This window comes from Danio rerio, chromosome 13, assembly GCF_049306965.1.
Source record: "Danio rerio strain Tuebingen ecotype United States chromosome 13, GRCz12tu, whole genome shotgun sequence".
In the NCBI taxonomy this organism is placed as follows: Eukaryota; Metazoa; Chordata; class Actinopteri; order Cypriniformes; family Danionidae; genus Danio; species Danio rerio.
In genome coordinates this window covers 19,698,823-19,713,886 of record NC_133188.1, presented here as the reverse complement: position 1 = coordinate 19,713,886, position 15,064 = coordinate 19,698,823, and the positions used below count along the sequence as shown (strand labels likewise).

At 34.9% G+C, this 15,064-nt stretch overlaps 1 protein-coding gene across 2 annotated transcripts in view; it reads left to right on the top strand.

Moving 5' to 3' along the window:
- The window catches only part of vdac2 (voltage-dependent anion channel 2), a 259,631-nt gene extending 245,485 nt beyond the window's left edge, over positions 1-14,146 (top strand). Inside the window, exons 2-9 of one of the 2 annotated variants that reach the window (NM_199585.3) lie at positions 5,026-5,097; positions 5,194-5,243; positions 5,454-5,606; positions 5,705-5,757; positions 8,041-8,268; positions 10,695-10,845; positions 11,534-11,591; positions 13,239-14,146. In NM_199585.3, coding sequence (NP_955879.1) covers positions 5,031-5,097; positions 5,194-5,243; positions 5,454-5,606; positions 5,705-5,757; positions 8,041-8,268; positions 10,695-10,845; positions 11,534-11,591; positions 13,239-13,330 — 852 coding nt within the window. In that variant the 5' untranslated portion in view covers positions 5,026-5,030 and the 3' untranslated portion in view covers positions 13,331-14,146. Of the gene's footprint in view, positions 1-5,025; positions 5,098-5,193; positions 5,244-5,453; positions 5,607-5,704; positions 5,758-7,158; positions 8,269-10,694; positions 10,846-11,533; positions 11,592-13,238 lie in introns of both variants that reach the window. The other variant, XM_073919315.1, reaches the window with a different exon arrangement.
- Positions 14,147-15,064: the final 918 nt, after the last annotated feature.

Genomic DNA, 15,064 nt, shown 5'->3' with positions numbered 1-15,064 from the left:
ATGCTATTTTCAATATTCTAAAATCGCATGCAAGTAAGACTTAAAAACAACATTAGCATCATTTAATTCACTGTGAACAATGTTAAGAGTAATTTGCTGCTAATATGTCTTTCTCTATTTAGGATTTTCAAGTAATACTTTTCTGAAGCTGTACATGTAAATCTAAAACCAACTTTACCTCAATCTCAATGACCTATATGATAAAGGTCACAGGTGAAGCATTTTGCTATATTTAGAATCAGTTATTTACTCTGTTTGAAAAATAAATGTTAGCGTATTCCTATATATTCTAATATTGGTTGTATCTGTATTATTTACAGTCTTCCTGGGTTTGTATTGTAGTTATTTTCTTTCAAAATTTATTGCTAGATGTTTCTTTTATAATTGATTGCATTAAACCAGCCTGGAGATGAGACTAAAAGGTGTAATTACATGTATTTACTAATACACATTTTTTGATTTTTAGCCAAAACATGTTGTGTACCCCAATATAGACAATTTTGTCTGATGTGTAAAGAGAACTTTAACTAGATATTAGATGGACTCCATACAGTTAGCACAACAATCTTATAGGGTTCCCATGAGTCATGAAATTTCTGAAATATGGGATATTACGAGGTCTAATGTTTTATTTATTATTATTATTTTAATGATTTGTTTGCATTTTTTAGAGGTAAAGTTGGTTTTATATTTGGATATTCAAACATTCTCCTTAACTTAATTTCAGAAAAGTATTCATTGCAAATTCTAAATAGGAAAATCATAAAGGCAGCCAATGACTATCAAAGTACAACATTGTTGAGTCAATTACATAGTGTTAATGTTGTTTTTAAGTAATTCTTGCATGCTAATTACGATCGAATATTCAAAGTAACAAGGTAAACAATATAGAGACTTCTAAAAGACAAATGTGCGAATATTAAACCAACTTTACTGGTATCCTTTTTAGTCAGTAAATCCAGGGCAAAGTGAAGGTATTTGAGATTTGACTTGGATTGGGGACCCTGACCTTATCCTTGAAGTCCTTTAAGGACACAAACTCATGTTGCAAATTCTAAAATAATCATGAACATTTAATTATATCTCTTGTAATAGCTCAGTATTTCAGTGGAAGAAAGAAGTCAATACTTATGTAAACTATATGTCATTAGACATGAAATTTCTCTCTGGCATTTAGTGTCCACAGCTCTGAGTTCACTAGAGAAACAGTCTCTTAAGAAGGGTATTTCTCTCAATATTTATTAGAGCTATCAGCTATGGTGAGAAACTGATTTCAAGATTTTATAAATCATTGTTTTCACCTTTGTATAAATTTTGCACTTAGTTTAACAGCAGATGACGCTGTAAGCTTTACAAACAGCCATTCTCTACTTGCATTAATTCCTTACTAAAACCACTAAAAACTAAAATAAAAAAAAAATCTTTATTTTTAATTATTAAATTTAGGAAAGGTTTAAGTGAGTGCTCATAGTAAATGAACTGTATTAATATTAATCTTGTAAAACAAAACTTAACTTGCATGACTCGGTCAAACACACCAATACTCCTTCATGAGCATATGATTGGTATGAATGTTTTTGCTTTATTTCTGTAATATTGTCTATTTTATTGTCTTTGATTTTGAGTTGGGGATATCTAAAATTAATGTTTAAATAAATGTCTTTTTTATTTATACATTATATCTAATAATAAATTCAATAGTTGGTACTCTGTTGTTGTCTGTTACTTAAGAAGTTAGTAATATGCAATTGATAGGGCATCTTTATATATTTTACAGCATTAGCTGAGATTACTGTTCATCATTTTTAATAGAGAAGCAAGGGCATCTTTCCCACTTACTGTTCCAAAAATGTAAATCTCACATTTACTTAAGATAAAAAAAAAAAAAAGTAAATGCATAATTTATAACAAGTGATCTATTCAAAATCTCTCTCGCTTTTTTATTGTTTTATTTTTTTTATTTCCACCTGTCTGTTTATCAACATTCTTCAAAATATTTTCTTTTGGGGTTTATCATTAGAAATAAAATGGCACAAACAGGGTTGGAACAACTTGAGAGAACTCATTTTAAATTTGGACTTTGAGAAATGTTGTTGAGCAATATTTAGGAGTGATGTTGCTTCGCTACTTATTGAAAATGGGTAATATTGTATCTGGATCCAGGCGAAGCACTGGCACAGTAGGTAGTGCTGTCAACTCACAGCAAGAAGGTTGCTGGGTCAGTTGGCGTTTCTGTGTGGAGTTTGCATGTTCTCCCTGCGTTTGCTTGGGTTTCCTCCAGGTGCTCCAGTTTCCCTCACAGTCCAAAGACATGCGGTAGAGGTGAATTGGGTAAGCTAAATTGTCCGTAGTGTACGAGTGTGAATGAGTGTGTATGGATGCGCTATAAGTGAACTGGGTAAGCTAAAATTGTCTTCAGTTTGTGTGAATGGAAGAGTATGGGTGTTTCCCAGTGATGAGTTGCAGCTGGAAGGGCATCCCGCTGCGTAAAACACGTGCTGGATAAGTTGGCGGTTCATTCCGCTTTGGCGACCCTGGATTAATAGAGGGACTAAGCCGAAAAGAGAATGAATGTATCGGGATCCAATTGCTCCATTTACTTGCCCTGTGTCTCACCTGGTTGCCCAGTGATGGCATCATTTGCCAAAGTTGCCCAGCAACATTGCTCTGAAAGTCGCCCCGTGTATCATGACATTAAGCAGAAGATTGCTGGAGACCAGAAACTTAAGGTCATGCAGTTAACCCTGTGAAGTGGATATCTGCTGTATTGTCATGTGAAAATTGGGGATGTATAAATCTTCTTTCCATCACAGCACTAAAAGAACACAAACTGGTACAACTGCTGGTTTGCAACACTGCAGGGAAGAGTGAATCGTTAAAGAGATAATTCATCCAAATAGTAAAACTTCCATTTACTCTCCCTTCACTTCTTCCAAACATAAGAACACAAAGGAAGATATTTAGAAAGGGAGCAAAAACCTGTACCCATTAACGTCTGTGGTATTTGATTTTCCTACTATGAATGTCATTGGTTGCATGTTTTCAACTTCTTCACAATATAAATTTGTTCAACAGATGAAATTTATAAATGTTTAAAACAACTACATTTATAGTCCCTACTTTTTATTTTTACATTTTGAATTTATTAGCAGTTTTATTGAAGTTTTGGGCAATGTTAGTGTGCATTTTCTACACCAGTATGAATGCACAAAGCCCACTGCCATCAACCTTTTAAAAAAGTAAAATGTTCTCAATTCATTTTAACAGCAGGTGACGTGTTCATAAATTACTTCTAAGTGCTGAATGGTGATTACTAATTTATTTGCATGCTGCATTATGAGTGGTCTTTAAAATTGATCCGTCTGCATACATTTAAACTCAACCATGACACTTTACAGCAGGAGTGGGCAAACTCAGTCCTGGAGGGCCGGTGTCCTGCATAGTTTAGCTACAACATTAATCAAACGCACCTGAACATGCTAATCAGTGTCTTCAAGATAATTAGAAATCTATAAGCAGGTGTCTGTGATTAGAGTTGGAGCTAAACTATGCAGGACACTGACCCTCCAGGACCCAGTTTTCCCACCCCTGCTTTACAGTCACTGTGGTCAAGCAGTGAAAATATGAAGCTCTTACATTGACTTAAAGGGATAGTTCACCAAAGAATGAAAGATCTGTCATTATTTACTCCCTCCTTCACTTGCTTCAAACCTGTCTGAGGGTGCTTTCACACCTGTGAATCGATTCAGTTGTTCCGAAACAGAGATTACAATTGTTACATTGTTGCTCTTTGCTCTTGGAGCGGTTTGCTTTCACATTGCAAAGTTTCTAATCGGACCAAAAGAGCTAAAACAAGTCACGTGCGAGTAAACTCACCTCACATTGGTCAGAGTGTCAGGGTTTATTTTGCAGCGTCCCGCTCCGCTGTCAGGAGAGGTGGTGGTTTGATGGTGACTGACAGGGTGCGCGCGCGCGACGTGTCTGAGGAGAGACGCGGTGGGGAGGGGTGAGAAGGGTGCGCGACGATGCCTAGGACCGGGAGGGAGACGCGAGATTACCGGGAGATCATCACTCGTTTGCGGGCATCCGGAGACTCGCGAAACTTCCCGCCCTACTCATAATTCTCTCTTCATATAGCCGTAAGCCTATTACATATTCATAAAACAGTGTGATATAACCGCACTCGGATCGGATCGCTTTCTCACTGCAATCGAACCGCTCCAGGGTTCGTTTCAATCGATTACTTTGGCGCGGAACAGAGCACGATTGCCCTGTTCACATATGCCAATCGAACCGCGCTAACTGGGCAATCGAGATACGTTCTGAAACAAAAGTGTAGGTGTGAAAGCACCCTGAGTTTCTTTGTTCTTTTGAACACAAAGGAAAATATTTCATTTTTTAGACTATGTATGTTAATGGTTAAAATGTTTCAGCTTTCTTCAAATATCTTCATTTGTGTGTAGCAGATAAAAAAACAAAACAAAAGGTGCATGTATTACAACTTGAGGATAAATAAATAGAGAAATGTGATATTTTTTTGGTGGTACTGTCTCTAAGGCAGGGCCACACTACATTTGTAAACTATTATTCAGAGCGCACAGATTTTGTTAGTTGTTCAGTGAGCCTCCACCACGATCACTCATTGCTATTCACACAACTGCTTCTTCTGCTTACTTGCACACGTCTAAATGTGTGTGTCTGTGGGAGTGAATCGGGACGTCACTTCCTTGCTCTGTGACTCAGTTAGGTGCGGCCTGCTGTCAGTTCAGATTAGCTTGAGTGCAGCAGCTGCTTTCAGGCTGGGTCATTTATCATACTGATAGGACATGGTGATAAACCATGGAAAGCTAGACATACTGTAGACCACCCAAAACATCCCACTGTTGCTTGGTTCAGAAAAATAACTTTCGTACAGTTTTTTTTTTTTTTTTTTTTTACACTGTTTTTTTGGTTTTTGCACAGGTGTTTAGTGTTATGGTGTTCTTCCGACCCACTAATGATCTTTGCACACTCTGTTTTAATTAGATAAAATGGCCGTTCCCCCAGCATATGCTGATCTTGGCAAATCTGCCAAAGACATCTTTAACAAAGGATATGGTAAAGTATTTAATAATTCATGATGTCTCTTGGGAAAAAAATGTTTTTTAGTTTTCTGTATTTGTTCAAAGCATTTCTTTCATTTTTTTTTTTAAGGATTCGGTATGGTGAAGCTCGATGTCAAGACAAAATCAGCCAGTGGAGTGGTGAGACTCAATTTTGTTAATAAGTTAATACAAATATTGTGAATCTACTTATACTAACAAATCATTAATTATTGTTATTAAATTAGTTATATTTAGTCATCACATTGCAAAACCCTAGACCTCTGTTTAATTATTTAATAATTAGTTATCAAGTCATTAAGCGTGACACCTTACACCAACTTAAAATATGTTCCTTTCCTGTCTGTATAGGAATTCAAGACCTCTGGTTCCTCCAACACTGACACCAGCAAAGTGGTTGGGAGCCTGGAAACCAAATACAAGAGGTCTGAATATGGCCTGACCTTCACAGAGAAGTGGAATACCGACAACACCCTGGGCACAGAGATCAACATTGAAGACCAGGTCTGAATGCTTTTTCCAGCACTGAATAGTAACCAATCGAAGTCTGTTATTTTTAGCATGAATAGCACTTTATAATCCCCTTTCTCTCTTTTTTTTAGATCGCAAAGGGACTGAAACTGACCTTTGACACAACCTTCTCACCAAACACAGGGTATATTAATTTCTCACATTTATTTTAAGCATTAATATGTTTTGTAGTTGGTTCAGAGGAGGTGAGAAACGCTATATTGACACGTGGTGGAATGTAACTCAATATTGTATTGAGCAATTTGAGTGTCACCATGGCTGCATCTGAAATAGCATTCTTCCCTGATATATAGTAGGTGAAAATGAGGTAAAAGTAAAATGACTACTTGCTACTAAGATTCTGAAGTGATTGGCAACAACACCACTGATCCTAATTACTTTAAAACATAGTCCAATCACTTGTTCCAAATAGGTACCCGAGTGTGATTGCAGACAAAGCTAGATGACTGTTAGTTGTCTTTTGTTGTGCAGGGATGAACACCTCAAGGTTACTTTCACACAAGTGATAGTGGTGGTGTAAATCGGTCAGGAAAGTGGCACCTGTCTGCTATCGTATGGCTTTGTGCTCTCAGATGACAGTCACGTTGACATGGCCTTTACTGATGTATAGGCCTGTGTGGCTCATGACAGCGGCTGTAGATCATGTGGCAAAAAGTTTTCACAGTTTTATTTGCTTAATATTAAGTCAGTTAGAGATGTTTATGACAGAAATATTTCTTTTTACTGGCTTTGTTTGTCATTTTAGTAGATTTAAGTTCTTAAGAGGTCTTGAAAAAACAATCGTAGTGACATCAGGCTTTTGACTGGTAGTGTATTTTACCAGCAGTGCTGTGTGCTCTTGTATTAGTGCAGACTCTGCAAAATGAGCCATGGTTTGCTGTTTTGTTTTTGCTAGTCTTTAAATTTAACTGTAACTTGAGCATTAAAGTGATGGTTCATCCAAAAAGGAACTTTTTGTTATCATTTAATAACCCTCACTAGGGCACACAGGCTAAAGGTGGCCCATGGTAATCTTTAATTTAGCCCACCGTCTCAACTAAAAGGAGAGAATGACATGTATTTATTTATATAGATTTAACCAATATTGTCATTTCTGATTAAAAGTAACTTAACGTTTTGTTTGTTTTATGGTTAAGCTACAAAAAAAGCTTATGAAAATTAAATGTTTCAGTTAAATGTTGTAAATGAATCGGATATTTTTGTTTATGTAAATGCTATCACTTGACCGTAACTTGACCAGTGTGTACAGCACTGTATTCTAGTGTTTTTATTGTATCAACATTATTATAGGATGAATAAATATATATAATGCATTAGGTAATACGGTTAAAGTAATTTTTATTTTTAAACAGTATGAAATAAATTATGAAATTGACAACTTTGATTAATTACAGTTTGCTTTTTACCTTTGGCCCACAGCTCTCAATCAGATTTAATTTTTGGCCCTTCATAAGAATGTTTGGGCATCTCTGCTCAAGAGCAATAAGTAGCCATTAACATTCATAGTGATGGATAGATACTGTAGATAGCTAGATAATGTAGATACATAGATTTGATTGATTGATTGATCGATTGATTCAACGTTTGAAGTGGATCAAAAACGTTTTTAAAAATTGTCCTAAAACAATAATGAGTACTGTTGAATAGTTTTAGAACAACTTCGATAAAAGGATTTGGTCCTCCTCAATTGTTTGACTACTGTGTGCTATAGAAGTTTTCAAGTTATCTTTAGGTTTCAACAGAAAAAGTACAAGCTTGGAACAAGCAGAAGGTGAATGAATGATGTCAATTTTTTGTGAACTATCCCTTTAAGTGGTTTATAAAGTGACATTGTCCTTCACTGTGGTATTTGCAGCTTGTCCTTTGGCATGTGTCTGTGTCTTGAATTCTGACTAGTACATATTTAGCAGCAGGTTATTTTACTTTGTATATGGCTTTGTTTATGGTTTATTGCACGATGGTCCCGAAGTCATATTCATAAATCGAATATGGAGAAACAGATCAAGCTAAATCAGCAAATCAAGCTAAATATGTATATAAATAAACACTAGCTTGTCTATGACAGAAGCACTTTTTTATTCTATTCTAAAATGGATGGTGACTAAACATATAAAAACAAAATATTAACATTAAGAACTGCTGTAATAGTAAATTAAATAGATAGTCTGATATCAAATCTTTTGCACTTTTGATTTTTTTTAGTGGTCTAAAAAGTTCCAAAGAGAAGTTATTTATTAAACTAATTTTGTCACTTGTTTGATGAGAAGGAATATTACAGTCTAAACAGTTTATATTTCTGCAAATCGGTTTGGTTTTATTGCTAGTCAAAAGCTGAATAATCTTTGTTTAAAATACCTCTTGTAAACTAAATAGGATGCCGAATTGTTTACTTTTGTCTCATGAACAGGAAAAAGAGTGGCAAAGTCAAGACCGCATACAAGCGTGAGTTTGTCAACCTGGGATGTGATGTTGACTTCGACTTTGCCGGCCCAACTATCCACGGCGCTGCAGTGGTCGGTTACGAAGGATGGCTCGCCGGTTACCAGATGTCCTTCGACACCGCCAAGTCCAAGATGACCCAGAACAACTTTGCTGTAGGCTACAAAACGGGAGACTTCCAGCTGCACACTAATGTGTGAGTCCTCCAACATTACTACATCATTCTAAGTGCATGTGACTGGGATTTGTGTTTATTTTAGTGCAAGGAAGTGTTGATATAATGACATTATGTACACAGAGTTGACATGGAAGTTTAACAGCATGTCACCAGGGTGATGTGTTGTTGTGTTTTAATTAATTTGCCGTATATGGACAGCTTAAAAATATGAAGAGTTCAGATGCAAAACCCTCTAAATCTATTTAACCTCTTTTCTTGTAAATGAGCATCCACAATTGGGACAAGATAGTGTAATTAGTTGAAAATCACTTAAGATAATATTAGAAATTATTTTACCAAACATAAAACATATTACACAAACCACCTAAAAAAAATAAATACATAAATAAATATATATATAAATATATATCTGTCAAGTGGCAGTTCATTGTGTTGTGATTAAACCAGGAAAAAAAAGGAAAATGAATGAATGAAATCTGTCAAGTAGATGCATCAATCAATAACATTAAAAAACTGACATTAAATCTTAACGATCTGTTGTCATTTCTGATATTTGGGATTTAGATTTAATGCAAGTAGAATAATGTAAAATAAGCTTGTTAGATTCAAATAATGTTTTGTAAAAACATTGAAACATCAATATCTGCATAGTCCAATAATATAAAAAGCTTATTAGGCGTATTCACCTTATTCTCAGCTGTCGAGCGGGCGCTGCCATTTGAATCTTTTTGTCTCGCGACTTCCGGTCACATTCACTTCCATTCATTTTTTGACGTTAACAACTGCTCGTTACGCTGCTTGATGTTGCAATTAAATATTTTCTTATTATAATATGCTACTTGGTCTGTGTAGTCATGCAAACATTTGTTTGTTGAGCAAGTAGTTTGGCCATTTTCTGCCGTTTATTATTCCTAGTCATTTCTCCTATAGGCGACTGAATCGGAAGTTCTAAGACAATCGCGAAAACAGGCGCACTTCCGCATTTTAGAATAAGGTCAATAGTAGAGCTGCATGATTTTGGCCAAAATGAGAATCGCGATTTCTTCTTCTTTTTTTTTTTTTTTTTTTTTTTTTTTTTTTTTTTTTTGTTGCTTAAAATAAAGATCACAAGTTTCTCACGATTCTGTTGATGTAAAAAAAGGTTAATATGAGTCGGCTATTATTATTATTTCTCAAACATACGGTAAAAAACTATAATACGTCTACTGTTGGTTACAATGCTAAATTTTGTATAGACTTGGAATAGTGATCTTGAACAGACATTCAATTTGTCCTGGTCATTGCACAGTAAAGTGATGACATCAGAATAAAACTATTCATAATTCTGATGTTCAATTATCATGTTTAAGACTTATGCTTGTAATCTGTCATTGACAACATTATTAGACCAATTTTTTTCTACTGGTAAAATCAGACATTTTGTCATTATCAAATTCCCTCTTGCATGATATTCAACATTATAGGCTGGTGTTATACTGACACTGTTTAACATTCTGTTTAACGGCTCTTCCTAAAAGCCGGCGTTTCAGCGCACTGCTACATTGAAAACATATGATTCGATTTGCATCTTCTGTTTGGTTCTCGGGATATAGCGGCTTTTGCTGTCAAAGGCAAGTGCTGTTTAACATCTTGTGCAAAAAAACTGTTATCGACTTTTGCATCTGAACTCTTCATATCAAAACCTTTCATCAAAGTTGTGAACCATTCTTTTTCTTAACTTTTGTTGATCCATTGTTTTTATGTATAAAATATGTATATAAACTATAAAAAAAAAAAATAAAATTTATGTCAAAAGTTTGTACATATATGGTTACAAGCAGGGTCTTATAAAGTATTTAAAGTTGATAAATCAATGTAGAGATATTTAAGGCCCTAAAAAGTATTAGTCTTAAATGCTATTTTGAAAGGTATTAAATTTCATACCATTTTTGATATAATTATTGTGCAATGTATGCCTGTACACTAAAGGTTGCCTGAATTAAATCAGCGAATATCAGGATGCTGTGTAGTTTGTAAAATCAATGAAATCCTACTATATTTGACATCATGCTGCTTTGTTTACTGAAATAATAAAGGCAACACCATTATTTCTGCAGTTCTATAGGCGCCAACCTGCTGAATGAGCAAGATTTAATAGATTTGTATTCAGTATATGAATAGTGTTTAAGCTTTAGATTAGTTTCTTACATTAATATTTATTAAATATACTGCAAGTTAAAATCTCACCAGTGTGTCCAGTTGATAGTTTTTAAGGTATTAAAATGTATGGAAAGAGTCTTAAAAAAGGGCTAAAATGTATTGAATTTTACTCTGATTCCTGTATAAACTCATGTGAGGTAATGTGCTTCTAGAAAATGATTCCTGGTTTAATTTTTAATTTTTGTTTTTTTACAATATATTTTCAGTGATTAATTGATTTTCTGTATCTCTCTCGCTCTCTGCAGTAATGATGGCTCAGAGTTTGGTGGTTCCATCTATCAAAAAGTGAGTGATAAGCTGGAGACAGCGGTGAATCTGGCCTGGACAGCAGGAAGCAACAGCACACGCTTTGGAATTGCTGCCAAGTATCAGCTGGACAAAGACGCCTCCATCAGTGTGAGTAAACGGCACGTTTTTAAAAAATTTTTTTTACTAAAAGTCAATTTGGTTTCAGCAGAAGACAGGAGTTTATTCAAGTGACCTAATCTAATCAGGGTCTTTCTCAAATGATTTGTAATCAACATTATAAATTGGTTAATATTAACCCACACTGCCATTTATATGCAATTGAAAAATGCTTGCATTGCAAATAAGCACATGCAGGAATTAAACTATTAAATAAACAGCCAAGGCCAAAAAGACCAAAGGCTTTTCTTTTTTTCTTTTTTTTTCTTTTTTTTGTTTTGCATTTTAAAATTGTCTTTCAATACAGCTAATTTGTGTTAGTTAATTTGTCAATACAACTAATAACAGTGTTTTGTACTAGGACCTTAAATGAAATAAGTGTTTGTATTATGGTAAGTAAATGCTGCTATGGTGTAAACAAAGGCCTCTGAGCTGCCTGTGATTTATCTTGTTGAACAAAGGGGATATATTTTGAAACAGTTGAATAAAGAAATCAATTCTTTGTACAGTATTTTCCAACAACTCAATATAATTTCTTATTCTATTTTGTTGAGGATCAGATGATGACTAAATCAAAATAGTTGAATCACAAGAAGCTAATGAAAGCTTCTGTTGAAAATGTGTTTGTGGTTTTCTTTTGCCTCTAGAAATAAGTCAATGTTTTCTCTTTTTTCAACAGGCTAAAGTGAATAACACCAGCCTTGTTGGTGTTGGTTACACTCAATCTCTGAGACCAGGTACAGTGATGTTTTTTTTTTTCTGTCATTATTTAAATATGCAAATTTATTCATGAAAGGCATTGTTTTGATCCCTTGTTCAGTTAAACCATATAACACCCACACTATATAACTTCAGTTATTAAAGCTTAAATACAATTCAGTGTTAATGGTTTTAGATTTGATTGATCAAATTCTGCAGAGTTGGTCTGTAGTTGCACATACTGGGATAAAATCCAGCAGCCTCGTTTGGGTTCTGAAACCTATAGATTGTTTTTATAGTAGAGTGACTTGCGTGTAAAAAATGCATTAGCCCTCAAATTGTTTTAACTGGTTAAAGAGTACTCCTGAAGTGGTCGACCTGGTGTAAATATTAATAACTTGCATAAAAGATGCATGAATTGTGACCACAAGTATTGTGCAAACTTGACTTTAACATCCACAGTATGTTAAGAACAAGAACTATGAAGATTTCTAAGCATTTCTTAGACAAAATATAAAACATTTAGTTCAGATATCAGTTGTGAACTTAAAGCCTGGACCGTTCAAATGCAAAATGACGACTTGCAACACTACACCAATGACTCGTTAGTTTGTTTGTTTATTTATTTGCATTGTAAAATGGCATTCAAAAATGTGTCTGAATAACTCTTTAGCAGTGAAACACATGTCCATACTCAATGTTTTTTTACCCTTTGTCATGTTTGCTATAAATTATTATTTGTTTATTCAAACCGTGATTTAAAATAAAATAAAGCAGAACAAATTAAACAATACAATTTGAAAAATAACCTCATTTGAAACTTAACATTTTGTCTAGTCTCCACTGAGCAGCAGGTACATTTCCAGCGATACAATAACCATTTATATCCATTTCCATTGTGATGTATCTAATGAATTTAATAATGAATTAAAAATAAATAAAATGTGTGTGTGTGTGTGTGTGTGTGTGTGTTTATTTATAAAAAAATTTAATTCATTATTTAATTATTTAAAAAAAAGTGTGTGTGTATATATGTATGTATGTGTGTGTGTGTATATGTATATATATATATATATATATATATATATATATATATATATATATATATATATAATTTATTTTGTATTTTATGCTTTTGTAATGGTACATTTACATCAAGTCAGTCCATGGATGCAATCAGACATCCTGCAGCGCTATTTATGCTAATGAGATGGCATAAATGGAGTAAATGACACTGAGAATTCAGGGTTGGCTTAATGCGTGATTTGAATGGGTCAAGTTGAAAAAACGGAATTTTGGTGGACATTCTCGCCAAACTGAAAATGCTTCATCTCTAATTACAGACAAATATTTATAATTATAAGCTGCGTCTGGTGTGAACGCTCTATAAGGGTATCAAGCACAACAATATGTTGCCAAAAGGATGGAGCTAGACTCCCTGCAGAAAGCTGGTTGGTTTACAGTATACATCACATTTCAAGTCAGGGGAACGACAACATATAGCACCACTATTAAATATACAGGCAAAACATTACACCATAATCAATGACCTATAATACAATTGTTGTTCACGGGTCCATTCCTGTCACTTCTGTACTGCTCAGTGGAAACATGCCATTCGTTATTTAGTTTTGCATTTATGTTGTAAAACTCTTGTGATTTTTAAAAACTTTGGTGTTTTTCAGGTATCAAGTTGACCCTGTCTGCCCTGGTTGATGGGAAGAGCATCAATTCCGGTGGCCACAAGCTGGGCTTGGGCCTGGAGCTGGAGGCTTAAACCTGCTTCTGCTGAACATCAGGGACAAGGGAATATCAGAGAAATCTGGCCTTAAATCTAACTCCAGCAGCAACCAGCAGGGGGAATCGGGATGGGATGTGTGCAAAGGCTCATCAAAAGCGATCATGTCATGTGGTTTCTTTTTCGTCCCCTTCAGGTCCTTATGTTTGTTTTTCGTTTGTAGTTGTTCTCTCATAGACATTCAGCTACAAATTAATTTGGCCATCCCTCTCCAGCACTTCCACAGTAATGAAATGCGCTCTGGGATAGAGGGCATCTGTGGCGTCCTGATGTGTTGCTCCCTCTTCAGTTAGACGGTGGTGGGTTTGTGACAAAACTGTCTCTGATTTCATCCTTTGTATTGTATCTGATATTCCTTCGTCGTCTGATTGCGATTCAAGCAAACCACTTTACTCGATATTAAAGGTTCTACCTGATATTATTTAAATACTGTTATACCGTTTTCTTCTTTCCATGCACGCAAGGACGAGCTTTAAGCAGTTTACTTTCCCTCGGGCAGCCATCCAGAGTTTATCTTGCAGGTGAAGTCTGCCCTTGAGCTGAGCAGTTTTTGGGTAGCCTAATGGGGTGGTGAGTGCTGTTGCCCGTGAGCTGGCATGGCTGGCCTTCTGTTTTTCATTTGCAGCACAGATGACTCTCCGTGGCTCCCTGTGATGGCGGGACGGGTCTTGTGGGTGTGGTTTGAGTTCAGTACCTTTTGCTCCCGGTGTTGCCCTGATTCCCATGCTTTACAACACCTCAGAGGTCCTTATGTGTATGTTTGAACTTTTCAATAAACTCTTTGAACACATCTTACCATACGGTTGTTGTTGCTTACAAAGCGAATAGCCTCTCGTAACATAAACCCTAGCTCAAACTCTTAAGGAGATCTACTGTAATAGGGTAGTGGACATGTCACAGAGAAAAATAGTGCTTAAATTACCAAAAATACTGCGTAATTGAGATTTTAAAGATAAAATGGATTTTTTGCAAATATTCTGTTCTTTATATCTAACTTTGAACAGAAGTTTGTCATGCAAAAGTAAAAGACTTGTACTCTTTTTGTTTGGATAATTATTTTAATATTAAATGGCCTTTCAGTCTGATTTATTTGACCTTTTTTGACATATCAATGTTTAAATGAGTGTAAAACTTAGTTTATTTTGTCAGAGGCCATTGTTAGCGTTTTTAATCAAACCTGACCATTTGCTTCTGCTTCTACAGTTCTTAACTGATGATGGCTTAGGTGAAATATGCTTAGCCACGCCCTCCAACCGTTAATGTAAATGATTGCAAATAAAACCCCGCCCCTTAATATTCTTTTTTACCTGGAAATACGTCATAGTACTAAAATATAATTGTGCAGTGACTTCTGGTTCTCACAGACAGGTTGTGTTTTATTGGTTACAAATAAAATATTTTAATGTGGTTTCTCTTTTACTGTATGCACATATGTGCAGAAAATCAAGTGTTCCTGATCATTTCCTGTCATTTATTTATTTTCTATCAAGGAATAAGTACTGTATTAATTCATTTGCACACATTGGTCATTTTATTGGGTTCATTTGTTAATGCGAATATCTAGCATTAATCAGCTAATCAAATGATGGCAACTCGAATGCATTTAAACAATGAAGATGTTAGCAAGTCCAACCCAATATTATAATGCACAACAAAAGAAATATAAGTGATTTTAGAAATTGTACTTTGATTTTAACTGCCTTAAGACCTCAG